The sequence below is a fragment of the Epinephelus fuscoguttatus genome, linkage group LG24, assembly GCF_011397635.1.
Source record: "Epinephelus fuscoguttatus linkage group LG24, E.fuscoguttatus.final_Chr_v1".
NCBI lineage: Eukaryota > Metazoa > Chordata > Actinopteri > Perciformes > Serranidae > Epinephelus > Epinephelus fuscoguttatus.
This window is the reverse complement of record NC_064775.1, coordinates 382,795-398,132: the sequence shown is the minus strand read 5'-3', so window position 1 is coordinate 398,132 and position 15,338 is coordinate 382,795. Positions and strand designations below refer to the sequence as shown.

The 15,338-nt window shown below is 45.9% G+C and overlaps 2 protein-coding genes across 10 annotated transcripts in view; one reads left to right on the top strand and one right to left on the bottom strand.

Annotated features, from left to right (window-relative positions):
- LOC125885050 (dynein regulatory complex protein 11-like) overlaps positions 1–9,568 on the bottom strand; it is an 18,063-nt gene extending 8,495 nt beyond the window's left edge. For 2 of the 8 annotated variants that reach the window (XR_007448785.1, XR_007448786.1), the window contains exons 1-9: positions 9,329–9,568; positions 7,237–7,552; positions 6,742–6,843; positions 6,463–6,651; positions 6,259–6,330; positions 5,223–5,425; positions 3,083–3,167; positions 2,904–3,005; positions 2,455–2,527 (exon numbers count right to left, since the gene is read on the bottom strand). Coding sequence is in view for 2 of the 8 variants with exons in the window: in XM_049570419.1 (XP_049426376.1) it covers positions 2,455–2,527; positions 2,904–3,005; positions 3,083–3,167; positions 5,223–5,425; positions 6,259–6,330; positions 6,463–6,651; positions 6,742–6,843; positions 7,237–7,552; positions 9,329–9,342 (1,156 nt within the window). In the remaining 6 variants the exon portion in view is untranslated. The remainder of the gene's footprint in view (positions 1–2,454; positions 2,528–2,903; positions 3,006–3,082; positions 3,168–5,222; positions 5,426–6,258; positions 6,331–6,462; positions 6,652–6,741; positions 6,844–7,236; positions 7,553–9,328) is intronic. The other 6 variants (XR_007448788.1, XR_007448789.1, XR_007448787.1 and 3 more) reach the window with 3 other exon arrangements.
- The window catches only part of ackr3b (atypical chemokine receptor 3b), a 27,956-nt gene extending 12,618 nt beyond the window's left edge, over positions 1–15,338 (top strand). The window contains exons 2-3 of one of the 2 annotated variants that reach the window (XM_049570432.1): positions 11,903–11,946; positions 12,357–15,338. In XM_049570432.1, coding sequence (XP_049426389.1) covers positions 11,903–11,946; positions 12,357–13,479 — 1,167 coding nt within the window. In that variant the 3' untranslated portion in view covers positions 13,480–15,338. Of the gene's footprint in view, positions 1–10,035; positions 10,403–11,902; positions 11,947–12,356 lie in introns of those variants that run through there. The other variant, XM_049570434.1, reaches the window with a different exon arrangement.

The following is a 15,338-nucleotide window of genomic DNA, read 5'->3' as shown; positions in this document are numbered from 1 at the left end:
CAGCGTTTTTTATTTATTTATAAACACAAGTGAACAACAAGACAACAGTCACATGTATTTACTGAACACTTTTATTTTGGCGGGGCTTCTGTGTGTTTCCTGTCTGACCTCTGACCTCCTGTTAGACGTGATCAATACTCAGTCCTGATGTCATCGACCATCTTAAATCTTTATTGACACAAACCACAGGAAGCTTAAAGGGCCAGTGTGTAATATTTGGCACGGTTTATTGTCAATCTGAATCTGAATCTGAATATTCTGCCCATTAATATGTTTATACAAGTGTATAATCGCTATAAAATAAAATTCGTTTGGTTTTCACAGCCTTATAATTATGCTTTTATATATATATATATATATGTATAGCAAGGGCCTTGCTTTAGAGAGGTCGCTATCTTGCGCCGCCATGTATCCAGCCAGCCAGAGAACGCGTTTCGCGTGTATAAATGAACCAACGAAGACAGCGGAAGGAAGGAAGAAGGAGGAGGAAACAGCAGAGAGTGTTAGTAGTTCGTCGATAGAGAGTAGTGAAAAGTTTTTTTAGTTATAAAGTTTGCGAATGGACCACACTTACCACGCAACAGGAGAGAATGAACCCGAACCGTCATCTGCGAGGAAAAGAAGACACAACTTCTCTCCTTGTGATGCAGTCTCTGTGGCGCTTTTCCTCCTGATGATATATCTCCCCAACGATGGCAGCAGTAGCACCGAATCCCATTCTGTGCATTCAGCCTCTCTTCTCGCCCGCTCAGCATCAAACACATGGAGTTCCTCATCTGTATGCTCCGGCTCAAACAGGTATGGCTCTGGGTCTGTGTCCGCTACAAGAAACTCTTCAAAATCGCGTTCAAAGTCGTCCATTGCAGCTACTGTAGTCCGGAGATATTGCTAGGCTAAATAAACAGCTGAGCTCTGTTTACAGGCTACGCTGTCAGTCAGTGTGCAGGCTGGAGATTGGTGGAGCAGAGAGGGGAGGGGGTCCCCCTCGGTATGGTAAACGAGTATGTGTGTATGAAGTGTGTGTGTTACGCCAGAAGAGTCAGAGTTTGGGACGGAGTCTTTTACCCCCTGGAGTGTTACCGGAGTTTCTGGAGTGCTCAAATAAACGGGCCTTTTTCCCGAATGCTCCTCTGGTCTCCTGCTCGTGAGGGATTCATTACAATATCGTAACATGGTTTAGATTTCTAAATAAACATTCACCTCGTCGCTAGATGGACCTACTCCTGAAAAACTCGTGCACAAGGCTTTTTGTCCCTACAAGGCCACCGTCATTTACCCGACGGGAGGGGTGAGCGAGTGAGCCCTGCAATCTAGAATTTGACCACTGATGTCACTGTTTTCAACCCATTTTACACACTGGCCCTTTAATGAGCCGCTGCTTTATTGCTGTCACGGTGAGCTGCACGAGCCGTGTTTATGATGTCAGCGTTGCCATAGTTACTGCTATCGAAAGCCTGTGGGATGTTTCAGTCACCGCCACAGCAACGCCGTAAAGTCGTGTTCAGTGTGATGACGTCATGTCGTCTGATTTCGACACCTGTCAGCAACCCTCCTTTAAAAGACACTTCAGGGCCTGTTCATCATTTACCGGGGGGCGGGGTTAGCATTTTTAATTTAACGGAGGGGCGGGGCTAGTGTGTCTAATTTGGCTGAGGGGGCGGGGTTAGCGTTTTTAATTTACAGATTTAAATGGTTTTATTTTGGATTTATTTTACCGCAGATTTTAAAAGAAAACATGTCTTCCAAATTTGGGTGATTATTTTTGGCAATATATCTGGCAACGTTTAAAGTAAACACGCCGTCCAAATTTTTTACGATTTCCTGTCTAAATTTTGGCAGTTTTACTAATTTAAATAAATACATCTCATTAAAATGTTTTATTTTCATTTAAAATTTGTCCAAAAATAAAGAGTTTGTACGACGAGAGTGAAAAACAGACTTTTTGCAACTTTTAACTTTCAAACGTTAAAAATGTAAAAACTCATTTCTGGTGGAGGGAGGAGTCACAGTGCAGCCCCGCCCCCTCCTCTGATAAATACAGAACAGTTCCTAGAACCTTCAGTACAGTGGCGTATGCTAACATGCTAACATGCTAACTCATTCCAGGATCCCTCCTTTGCGTCGCTTCATGTGACGCTCCAGAGGAAAACACCTGTCATCTATACCCCGTGTCATAGGAGGGCGGGACTTAGATACAAGGGGGCGGGGTGAACGTTCTCAGAGTTAGTTAACTCTCCTCCACTACAGTTCCCATCATGCTCTAGAGGGACAGACCCGAGATGCACACTGTTGCCATGGATACAGCTGTGTGTCTTTGGTCGCCTGCAGAGGTCATCAGAGAGGTCACGAGACATCACACTGAATGACATCACTGTGTGTGTGCGTGTGTGTGTGTGTGTGTGTGTGTGTTCCGTTGTCATGGAGACGACTCACAGTCGTCAGGGTGGAACTGACCTGTGAAGGTTTCGTGACCTTTGACGATGTCGGGGAGGAAACTGCTGCGAGGATTAAACTGACCACCGTCCTCCTGCAGCACATTACGTCAATAACGTTAGCATCTCAAATAAACAAATAAATTAATTAATTTGTTAATCAATCAATCAATTATTAATAATTAAGTTAGCATGTTAAATAAATAAATAAACAACAAACTACCTAAAATACATAACTAGATATAAAAATGAAGTGATAATAAAATAAAATAAAAACTAAATATAAATAATAAACAACCTGAACACCTATAGAACATAAATCAACAAATAATTAAATAAATAAATAAACTGCATGTTGATGTTGAAACGAGTCGTGACAGGTCGGAGGCGAAGGTGATGTCACTGACAGGAAGTGAACAGGTCAGATAAACGTCAACGTGCAGGAGAGTGAACTTTACTCATCTCTCTTACCTCTGTCCTCCTCTTCCTCCTCCTCCTCTTCTCTACTCCTCCTCTCTGTCTGCTCTTCTTCTTCTCTCCGTCCTCCCGCCTCACCGCCAGCTCAGCTGAAACCTGACCATCACATCAAACATGGTTATCTGTCGGAGAGTTCAGAGAGAAACCGCCGCTGCTGCTGCTCACCTGCTCACCTGCTCAGGTGTTTTGTGACAGAATATGGCAGCCGACCCTCCGTCCTCACTGTCAGGGAAGTCTGGAAACGTCCCCGTGGCGTCCCTGCAGACAGACGGCAGCTGACATCATCATTGTTTTTTTACAGATTTTATATGTACCATTCATTTCAATAATAAAAACAAAGTTCATAAATGAATAAAATTATCATTTGAAATAAAATAACACAGTAACCCAATGAACGAATGAATAACAATAATAACATTCAAATAAATAAATATAAATAATAAACAACCTAGAAACCTGTAAAAATATTTTAATAAATGAAAGAATGAATAAGTAAATAAATAAAGTTGTTATTTCAATAGGTCAAGATCACATTTATTTCTATAGCACATTTAAAACAACCGCAGTTTACCAAAATGCTTTACAAGAACATCAATAAAAGTACCATTAAAATAAATAAATACAGTATACAATACACATCAACATAAAACAATACAATAAATAAATAAATGAATAAATAAATAAAATGCCTTCAAGTAAAAAAGATTATAAATTAAATAAATAAAACTAAAGTTAGCATCTAAAATAATTAATAATAAATATAAATAATAAACAACCTGTGAAAATAATCCAATGAATGAATGAATTCTTAAAAACAACCTCTCAAAGTCAAACGTGTAAATAAAAACACAAATATCAGTGAACAGAATAAAATAAATAAACATTTCACACAAAGATTATTTTCTGTTTCCATCAGTAGAAACCACCCATCATCATCATCACTATCAGGAGGAAGAGGAGGTCAGAGGTCAACACAGATCGATGGCCTCTGATTGGCTGAAGTCACTCCTGACAGACCTCATTTACCTCGTCCACTGATTTAATGTGAGACAGCGTCTGTCTACTTCCTGCTGTCGCCAACATGGATGATGTCATGACGGAGATGATGTCACTCAGTCTCAGGTGATGATGAAGAGGATGAAGAATCAAAGAGAACCATAACAGAAGGAATAAGAGAAGGACCCACCGGATGCAACAGAAGCAGGGTACGAATCAAAGAAACTCTCGAGGAACTAAAAGAACCATGGGAACCCCAGGAAGCAGAGGGGCGAGAGCTGGAACCAGAGGAACCATGGGAACCCCAGGAAGCAGAGGGGCGAGAGCCAGAACCAGAGGAACCATGGGAACCCCAGGAAGCAGAGGGGTGAGAGCTGGAACCAGAGGAACCATGGGAACCCCAGGAAGCAGAGGGGCGAGAGCCAGAACCAGAGGAACCATGGGAACCCCAGGAAGCAGAGGGGCGAGAGCCGGAACCAGAGGAACCATGGGAACCCCAGGAAGCAGAGGGGCGAGAGCCGGAACCAGAGGAACCATGGGAACCCCAGGAAGCAGAGAGGCAAGAGCTGGAACCAGAGGAACCATGGGAACCCCAGGAAGCAGAGAGGCAAGAGCTGGAACCAGAGGAACCATGGGAACCCCAGGAAGCAGAGGGGCGAGAGCCAGAACCAGAGGAACCATGGGAACCCCAGGAAGCAGAGGGGCGAGAGCCGGAACCAGAGGAACCATGGGAACCCCAGGAAGCAGAGGGGCGAGAGCCGGAACCAGAGGAACCATGGGAACCCCAGGAAGCAGAGGGGGGAGAGCCGGAACCCCAGGAATCAGAGGGGTGGGAGCCGGAACCACAGGAACAATGGGAACCCCAGGAAGTAGAGGGGTGAGAGCAGGAACCCCAGGAAGTAGAGACACAAGAGCCGGAACCAGAGGAACCCCAAGAAGCAGAGGGGCGAGAGCTGGAACCAGAGGAACCATGGGAACCCCAGGAACCAGAGAGGCAAGAGCAGGAACCACAGGAACCATGGGAACCCCAGGAAGCAGAGGGGTGAGAGCTGGAACCAGAGGAACCTAGGAACCTCAGGAAGCAGAGAGGCAAGAGCAGGAACCACAGGAACCATGGGAACCCCAGGAAGCAGAGGGGTGAGAGCTGGAACCAGAGGAACCTAGGAACCTCAGGAAGCAGAGGGGCGAGAGACGGAACCGGAGAAACCATGGGAACCCCAGGAAGCAGAGTGACGAGAGCTGGAACCAGAGGAATCCTGGAAACCAAAGTATCTGAACCTTACACGTAAAAGATGATCTTTGAGGTTCTGGTCTGACCTGCACTCGCTGGACCACTGTCGGATCTGTTCCTGCAGAGTCTCCCTGACGTTGGTTCCCTCCACGTCTAGAATGGACTGCTTCACTCTAAGTTGAGCTCTCTGGTACTCCTCCTCGTTCTGATTCTGGATCAGCTTCCGATCCAATGATGCCTGTCGAGCCTGCAGCTGAGCTGAAGTGGGACCAGGAGGCCCCGCTGGGATCTGAGGAACCAAAAGAACCAGGAGAACTATGAGGAATTATGAGACACCATCGGGAGAACCAGAGACGAAGAAGGTAACCAGGGATGGTATCAAATGAATAAGATGGGGGAACCATAGAACCTTTGAGGCTATCTGAGAAACCAGGGAATAACAAGAACCAGAGGTACCAGAGGAACCATGAGGAAAAAGGGAGCTCTGGGAACTAAAAGAACTAAAGAATGGGAAATAAGGGAACTAACAGAACCACCGGAAGAACAAGAGGAGGGTGATGAACCAGTAGAACCAGGGAGTGGAACCAAAGACATTATGAAAACATATAAGGAAGCAGGGAAACCAGAGGACAGATCAGAGGAACCAGACGATCTAAGAGGAACCATGGGAGGGTAGAGAGGAACCAGTGGATCTATGAGGAACCATAGGAGGGTAGAGAGGAACCAGTGGATCTAAGAGGAGCCATGGGAGGGTAGAGAGGAACCAGAGGATCTATGAGGAGCCATGGGAGGGTAGAGAGGAACCAGTGGATCTAAGAGGAACCATGGGAGGGTAGAGAGGAACCATTGGATCCAAGAGGAACCATGGGAGGGTAGAAAGAAACCAGTGGATCTATGAAGAACCATGGGAGGGTAGAGAGGAACCAGTGGATCTATGAGGAGCCATGGGAGGGTAGAGAGGAACCAGTGGATCTAAGAGGAACCATGGGAGGGTAGAGAGGAACCAGTGAATCTAAGAGGAACCATGGGAGGGTAGAAGTGAACCAGTGGATCTATGGGACGCTGAAGAACCTGAGGAACCAGAGTGAGTGGACTTTGTGTCACTGTATAAAAGAACGTTACCATTCCAAGAGAAATCATCTCCTGGGTTCTCAGAGTGTTGGTGCGGTTCCTCTGACTGTGACCTCTCCACACCTGAAACACAACAACAATAACAACAACAGACAAACAACTATCTATTTTTTATTTATTTAAATGTTAAAACTTGAATGTAGAAATGATGAAAGGTGAATATTCAGATCAAACGTTGTGAGTCAGATGTGACACCTTCTGGATCTGGATCGCAGCCTGATCCGGGGTCAGGTTTGTGGGTTTCCAGGTGCGGCTGTGGAAGCCTCTCTCTGATTGGAGGAGCTCCTTCACGAACTGGGCTCTGATTCGTCCCTGCCGGACGCGCTCAGACACCTGCAGCAGACGGACCGCCTTCTCCAGACTCATGGACTGGACTGGACTCACCTGGATGGACCAGAGAAAGTTCAGCAGTCAGATTCTGACTCTACGTGATTACATCGGCATCAAACCGGCGGATCACCAACTCCCTCTGACCGTCTGATTGGCTTGGACTGTTTCCAGGATGTTGGCGAACTTTGCCTGCAGCTGAGTCTTCTCTCTCAGGAAGTATCGGGGTACGGGGATCTCCAGGTCCTTCTGCAAACACACACACACACACACACACACACACACACAGCAAAATTAAGTGTTACGGCTGCAAGTCCAGCCCTGGGTCTCCAGGGGTCAGGTCTCCATGGTCAGGTCTGAAGGGTTCAGATTGGGTGGGATCAGATCAGGAGGGGTCAGGTCTGGTCAGGTGTGGAGGGGGGTGAGGTTGGTAGGTGTAAGGTCTGGAGGAATCATGCGTAAAAGGATCAAGTCTACAGCATCAGGTCTGGTGGATTCAGGTCTAGAAGGATCAGATCAGAAGGGATGAGATCTGGAGGGATCAGGTCTGAAGGGTTCCGACTGGGTGGGATCAGATCAGGAGGGGTCAGGTCTGGATGGGTCACGTCTGGAGGATCAGGTCTGACAGAGTTCTGGACTCACCGGGGTCATCTTCAGGTCTAGCAGCAGGTCATCAAAGTAGTGGAACTCGGAGAGCTCCAGCTCCACCATCTGACTCTTGAGCTCCAGGATCCGACCCGTCAGCCCGTCCAGAACCACCCGGACCGCCCGCCTCCTCTGGGGCTGCACCAGCTGCTCGTAGACCTCCTCCAGACTGCGGAAGATCTGCAGGTACTTAAGGTACAGAATGGCCCGGTCCTGGAGGAGCTGCAGCCGGTCCACCTGAGGACCAGGAGGCTCAACAGGAAACTCCTCCTGAAGGAGATCCTGGAGAGCGCCGTGAACCGCCGCCCACTTCCTGTCAGACATAAGAGGCTGAGGTCAAACAGAGCTGCAGCTCCTCCGGACTCCATTTAAATAATCAGTGATTTTAGCCTGTGTAGATGCAACATGTGTCCACAGCTAGCTGGTGACTTAAGGGTTAAATTCCACAGAGACATGAACAGAGACATGAGCAGAGACATGAACAGAGACATAAGCAGAGACATGTCACAGAGACATGAACAGAGACATGAGCAGAGACATGTCACAGACACATGAGCAGAGACATGTCACAGAGACATGAGCAGAGACATGAGCAGAGACATGAGCAGAGACATGAACAGAGACATGAGCAGAGACATGTCACAGACACATGAGCAGAGACATGTCACAGAGACATGAACAGAGACATGAGCAGAGACATGAGCAGACACATGAGCAGAGACATGTCACAGAGACATGTCACAGAGACATGAGCAGACACATGAGCAGAGACATGTCACAGACACATGAACAGAGACATGAGCAGAGACATGAGCAGACACATGAGCAGAGACATGAGCAGAGACATGAGCAGAGACATGTCACAGAGACATGAACAGAGACATGAGCAGACACATGAGCAGAGACATGTCACAGAGACATGAGCAGAGACATGAGCAGAGACATGAGCAGAAACATGAGCAGACACATGAGCAGAGACATGAGCAGACACATGAGCAGAGACATGAGCAGAGACATGAGCAGACACATGAGCAGAGACATGTCACAGAGACATGAGCAGACACATGAGCAGAGACATGAGCAGAGACATGAGCAGAGACATGAACAGAGACATGAGCAGAGACATGTCACAGAGACATGAACAGAGACATGAGCAGACACATGAGCAGAGACATGTCACAGAGACATGAGCAGAGACAAGAGCAGAGACATGAACAGAGACATGAGCAGAGACATGAGCAGGTTAATGGCAGTTAAATCACTGATTATTTGAATGGAGTCTGGTGAGTTGGTGTTTCTCTTTAAATGAAGGCTGAACCTGCTGAGACTGATCTCTCTGTTTGTGTCCTGCAGCAGGAGGAGCATGACGAGGAGGAGGAGCACGAGGAGGGGGAGGAGCAGGAGGAGAAGCAGGAGGAGGAGGAGGAGGAGCAGGAGGAGAAGGAGCAGGAGGAGGAGGAGGAGTATTATGGTATGTGGGGGAGGTGACGGGGGAGGAGCACTGACTGATCTGAGGACACTGACAAGAGAAACTGAGAGACGTTCAACAACCTCAGCTGCTCCACACGTCAACTACATATTAATTAATACAAATAAAAAGTCACATTCCTCATGGTGAAGCTATGGGAACCTTTTTAGGCTCTGTAAGGAACAGGCTCTTTACAGAACCTTTACTATCAAGTCATGTGACAAACCTTTTTATAACCACTGTGGAACCTTGAAGTTTCTTTTAAGGTTTAAAAGTTAAAGTTTCAGCTCTTGAGGTTTCACAAAGAACCTTTTGTCTCAGGGTTCTCTGAAGAACCACTGCAGGTTCTGTGACAGAGTTCTCTGGAGCCTTTCATGGTTCCACCAGGAACCTTTCATCAAAGGTCCTGAGAGCATCAAAAGGTTCTCCACAGACCTGAAGGTGCTGCCATGGTTCTCCTTCCTCGGAGCACCTGTGAAGAACTTTTTCATTAGCGTGTGGTGACGTCACCTCATGAGACCAAACTGTGAATCAGGACTCGCTGAGAGTGTCTGTCCGTTGTCATGGAAACACCGACACACGGTGAAGTCTCCAGCAAAGTGAGCAGAAATCACACTTTACCTGTGTGACGTCATCGCGGGACGCTGCAGCTGTCGGAGTTTGGGATCCGCGTGCAACTGGACTCGGAGCTGAGCCGGTTCCGCTGGTCCTCCTCCTCCTCCTCCTCTTCTTCTCCTGTGTTTGTGTGCAGTGGAGCGGAGCAACGCCGCGCATGCGCACCAAGAGTCCTCGGACAGGATTTTTGACAGAGGAGGAAGAGGAGGAAGAAGAGGAGGAGAGACATTTTCATGTTTAATTAAAATGTTATTTGAAGTTTTATTGTTTATTTATTTATTCATTCATTTATTTGTTTGTTTGTTTATTTATCTTTTGGTTGTATTTATATTTTTATTCTATTTTTGTTTTTTTTTTAGATTTATGATTTAAATAGTTTTATCTATTACATTTCATTTTAAATGTTTATTACATTTACATTTATTTTTCATTTTTTACATTAAATGAATCATTATTTATTAAAACGTTTGATTTTCATTATCTTTGTTTAAAATTATTCATTATTTAGATGTTTTAACGTTTTATTCAAATGTCATTGTACATGTTTTAGTGAATGATCCTTTTTTTATTATTTATTGAATTATTTATTATATTTTATTTTTAGATGAGAACCACTGCAGTTATTTTTTAATAAGTTCTACATGTAATAATAATAATAATAATAATAATATTTAATTAGAGTTTTATTCAATTAATTTTATTTACAAAAACCATCAGACAGAAATTATGTTTTTATTATTATTAATAATTTAATCTGAATTATGGCTTTTTCAACATAAAATTCTGACTTACTATATTTTATTATAAATATATATATAAATTTGAAATTTTCCTTCAGTCTGTTTTCTCCTCTTCATCATCCTCCTCTTCATCATCCTCCTCTTCCTCCTCCCAGCTGTGCCGCTCTCAGCAGAAACATCCCGCAGTAAATCACGCAGAGCTGCGTGTCTGTGGGCGTTTCTTCTGCTGCTGCTGCTGATTAAAGTGCAGCAGCACTCGGTCCTCGTCACACTCAGTCCGCCGGACTCACAGGACTCTGACCCGCCTCAGGACCCGGACTCAGACCCTCCTGCTGGACCCGTAAGTCTTGAAACTCTTTGCACAGTGAATGAATGCAGTGTCTCATGTCTCTGCTGCAGGTCACAGACCTCAGCCCAGACTCCATTTGGAAATACGTCATTTCTCAAGTTTTCACAGACTGGCACGCGCACACGGAGCAGCAGGAGAAATATAACATGTTGTTATTGATCAGTGATGTCCCGGGGTGTGTTCGGCTCATGGTCTGCTGACACACACCTCTTCATCTCAGAGAAACCTCAGCTTCAGTTCAGCTCCACAGGGACGTCGTTATTACATCACCTCCTGCAGCCTGAGTTAAAAACGGGACTTTAGTGGACGGAACATTTGTATGAGGTCTGAGACAAGAGCCGAGCTGCAACCTGCGTCATGTTGGTCATCAAGGTGTAACACATGTCTTATAAACTGCTCCACTTCCCCAGTGTCAGGGTCTTATAACGGAATATAACAACAACAAATGTCTAACTTTTCAAACTTTTAAAACAAACTACCCAGCGCCGATCGAGATGTGACGTAATTCCAGCCTCCCTTTAAAAATGTGTCACTTCTTAAATTGTGACGTTTCCTCAAACTGCGCACTCTGCAGAATAAAGCCTTTATACGTCACCCGTAACCTTTGATGTCCTCAGATGTGTTCGGCGTGCACGTGCTACACCAAACACTTGATTTCACTGAAATCTAAGTTGGTCAATGCGCCTTCAAACAGCCCGCGGCGGCGGATTTAGGAGGACTTGAAATAAACGCGAAGCTGGTTCTAAAAGTGACGTATTTCAGTGGAAACACACCGTCACTGGGTGTGACATGTGAGCCGAATTAAGGACAGAGTCGTGTTTATACTTGTACACTTGAATTCTTGTGATGTGACGCGTGAATAGCCGTGACCGATGTAAGAATCCTTAACTCTGTGGAGTTTTTAACGGAGTTCGGCGAGTCGAAGTGCAAAGTGCACTTTGGTGGTTTATGGGGTTTTGATGGTGCGTTCAGGAGCCTCTGTGTGGGGTTTCACATTGTCTGGGAACTCTGGTTTCACCGTGTGTCTGAGCTCTGAGTCCAAACTAAAACATTTCACCTCTTCATGTTCTCATGATGTGATGACGTCACACGCTTCTTGTTTTAAAGTGTGTTTGTGGATATCTAACTCTTCATGAAACATCTGGAACGAGCTGCAGACAAACTGGTTTAATGGAGACGATGTTCATGAATTATAAACTCGGAGCATTTGGAGCGTCTCAGACTCAGTAAAATAAAAATTTCCTGTATTATAACGAGATACTTAGAAAATGTTTCGACACTCTGAACTCTTCTTCACGTGTTTTCTGTCCTCTGGCTGAACCACTGATTGTCTCATTGTTTCAGCTCGGCAGTAAACTTTTAATTTGAAGGCCGTGACCTTTCAGCTTGAAGTCCCCTGTTGAGATTTTATTTTCAGCTGAAGGTCCAATAAAACTCTTTTGTTTTGCTCCTCCTCCTCCTCCTCTTCCTCCTCCTCCTCCGCACACACAGATGGTTCAGGGCATTTTGGCAGGGAGCACAAGCTTCTCGTCAGAGTACGTTTATCACTTTTAAAACTATTCACGTTATTGTTATCAGTGTTTTTGTTTCCGAAATCTGAGAACAGGAAGTTGAAACAGCTTCTTCTTTGTTGGTGTTCAGATCAGACTGATGTCCTCAGTGTGAACCTCTGCAGAGCTGAACTCTCAGTATTGATCTGTGATCACACAGACGTTATTGTTCCGTCAGCGTTTCCCATCAGTTCAAAGTGGTCCAGTTTTTAATGACGTCTGGATCATTTGACCTCCGCACATCTGTCCATCTGTCTGTCTGTCTGTCTGTGTGTCTGTGTGTCCACCTGTCTGTCTGTCTGTGTGTCTGTGTGTCTGTGTGTCTGGTATTTATGACCTGTGGGTGTGATCAAGACGAGGGCGTCACTAACAGTTGCTTTCTTCCTGTTTACCAGGTGTGACCTCATCATCATGAGTCTGAGCACCAACGACCTCACAGAGCTCATGGAGCTGTGGGAGGAGCTAAACCTGACCGCCGCCGACCACGACAATCTGTCCCATGTGGAGGCGCTGCTGTGTTCAGGTGCCGTCAGCCACGCCTCCTTCCTCCACATCCTCTCCGTCTTCTACATTTTCATCTTCCTGGTGGGCCTTGCCGCCAACGCCCTGGTGGTGTGGGTCAACCTTCGCTCCAACCAGAACCGCTATGAGACTCACCTGTACATCCTGAACCTGGCTGTAGCTGACCTGTGCGCTGTGGCCACGCTGCCGGTGTGGGTGACGTCACTGCTGCAGGACGGGCGCTGGTCGTTTGGAGAGGCCGTCTGTAAACTCACTCACCTCGTATTCAGTGTCAACCTCTTCAGCAGCATCTTCTTCCTCACCTGCATGAGTGTGGACCGCTACCTGTCTGTCACGCTGTTTGCAGGCGCCCCCGACAGCCGAAGGAAGAAGGTGGTGCGGCGGCTGATCTGCGTCCTGGTTTGGCTGCTGGCGCTGGTGGCCTCCATCCCTGACACCTACTTCCTGCAGGCGGTCAAGTCGTCTCACAATGATGGGGCCATCTGTCGGCCAGTGTACCCGCCTGAAAACCCTCGGGAGTGGATGGTAGGTGTTCAGCTGAGCTTCATCGTGCTCGGCTTTGCCATCCCTTTCCCTATCATTGCCATCTTCTACCTACTCCTGGCGGCAGTGATTCCCCCCAGCTCGGACCAGGAGCGCCGCATCAGCCGCCGCATCATCCTCTCTTACATTGTGGTCTTCCTGGTGTGCTGGCTACCATTCCACACTGTCCTCCTGCTGGACACGCTGTCACTGCTCAACATCCTGCCATTCAGCTGCCGGCTGGAGAACTTCCTGGACGTGGCGCTGCACCTGACACAGTGCTTCTCGCTGGTCCACTGCTGCATCAACCCCATCCTCTACAACTTCCTCAACAGGAACTACCGCTACGACCTCATGAAGGCCTTCATCTTCAAGTATTCCACCAAGACGGGGCTTGCCAGGCTCATAGACGGCTCACACGCCTCTGAGACGGAGTACTCTGCGGTTATGATGGACAATAGCAACCCAATGTGAACTGATCAAGACCTAGAAACTCCTCTTGAAGACTCACTAACACTTTTCAGAACTTACTAATGATTCTTTTGTTTGCTCCTGAAGGCGGTGATCCCTCGCAACAGCTTCCTTAACAGGAAGTACCGTCTGCCTCGAATACGTCTCAGATAAGATAAGATGAGACTGAGTACACAGTGGAAGCTGACCGTGGTCCCAGTGTGACCTCGGTTAAGACTTGGCAACACTTCTTAGTTCTTGCAAATGCTTCTTAAGACTTTCTAAACGCTCCCTGTACCTGCTCCTGGCAGCTACGATCCTCTCGAGCATGGACCACGAGCCTCGATGGTCCAACACCATGATGGTCTGTGGACAAGTCTCCTGATATGAAAGTCCACTTTCTATGACTCTGAAATTAAAACTTTTCCAGAATTTGGAGTAACACTTCCCTCGGGAATGTTACACTTATTTACAGCACTACATTTGTCTAGTAAGATTTTATTAAAGACTTAAGAACACTAAGCACGACTCTGAAAAACTTCTCAAGACTTGGGAGTGCTTTGTAAAGACTTTTCAGGACTTGAGAATATTTTGTACGACTTGTAAAAACTTCATTAGACTCAGTAATTAAAGCCTTTCAAGACTTTTGACCCCTGACTTGTCTCACCATCAGAGGGGCCTCCGAGTCTCTGCAGGGAAACAGAATTTATACCTTCAACCTGTCCGCTTTATATTCTGTGAATATATTTACTGTTTCCTGTTTGGTGATGAAGATGTTTCCTGTTTAGTGATGAAGATGTTTCCTGTTTGGTGATGAAGATGTTTCCTGTTTAGTGATGAAGATGTTTCCTGTTTAGTGATGAAGATGTTTCCTGTTTGGTGATGAAGATGTTTCCTGTTTAGTGATGAAGATGTTTCCTGTTTAGTGATGAAGATATTTCCTGTTTAGTGATGAAGATGTTTCCTGTTTAGTGATGAAGATGTTTCCTGTTTGGTGATGAAGATGTTTCCTGTTTAGTGATGAAGATGTTTCCTGTTTAGTGATGAAGATGTTTCCTGTTTAGTGATGAAGATATTTCCTGTTTAGTGATGAAGATGTTTCCTGTTTAGTGATGAAGATGTTTCCTGTTTGGTGATGAAGATGTTTCCTGTTTAGTGATGAAGATGTTTCCTGTTTAGTGATGAAGATGTTTCCTGTTTAGTGATGAAGATGTTTCCTGTTTAGTGATGAAGATGTTTCCTGTTTAGTGATGAAGATGTTTCCTGTTTAGTGATGAAGATGTTTCCTGTTTAGTGATGAAGATGTTTCCTGTTTAGTGATGAAGATGTTTCCTGTTTAGTGATGAAGATGTTTCCTGTTTAGTGATGAAGATGTTTCCTGTTTGGTGATGAAGATGTTTCCTGTTTAGTGATGAAGATGTTTCCTGTTTAGTGATGAAGATGTTTCCTGTTGATGTGTCCCAGTCAGGTTAATAAAGTCCAGTGTCCTCAAACGAGACGATGTCACGTGTTTATAGACAAAATATAATGAAGAGAAGAAGTCTGTCTCTGCGTCCTCACAGGTGGTCGTGGATGATTGACTGTTTACCTGTGTGATGTCATCAGCTGCAGCTGTGACAGGCTCAATCACAGAGCTGTGCGGTCGCACAGAGGCGCCACTCTGACTCACAACCCTGACACCAAAGGATGGGCGGGTTCACATGCAGGCAGAGAGGGAGACACCACCATCATCATCATCATCATCATCATCAGTGAGACTGATCCTGGTTCAGCTCAGGTGAGGACACGTGTTGGGACATGTTTACTTGTGAGGACCCTCATTCCTCAGCTGAGTCCAGACCGTCAAACACACCTCTGAGCAAAGATTAAAGGGCACGCGCACA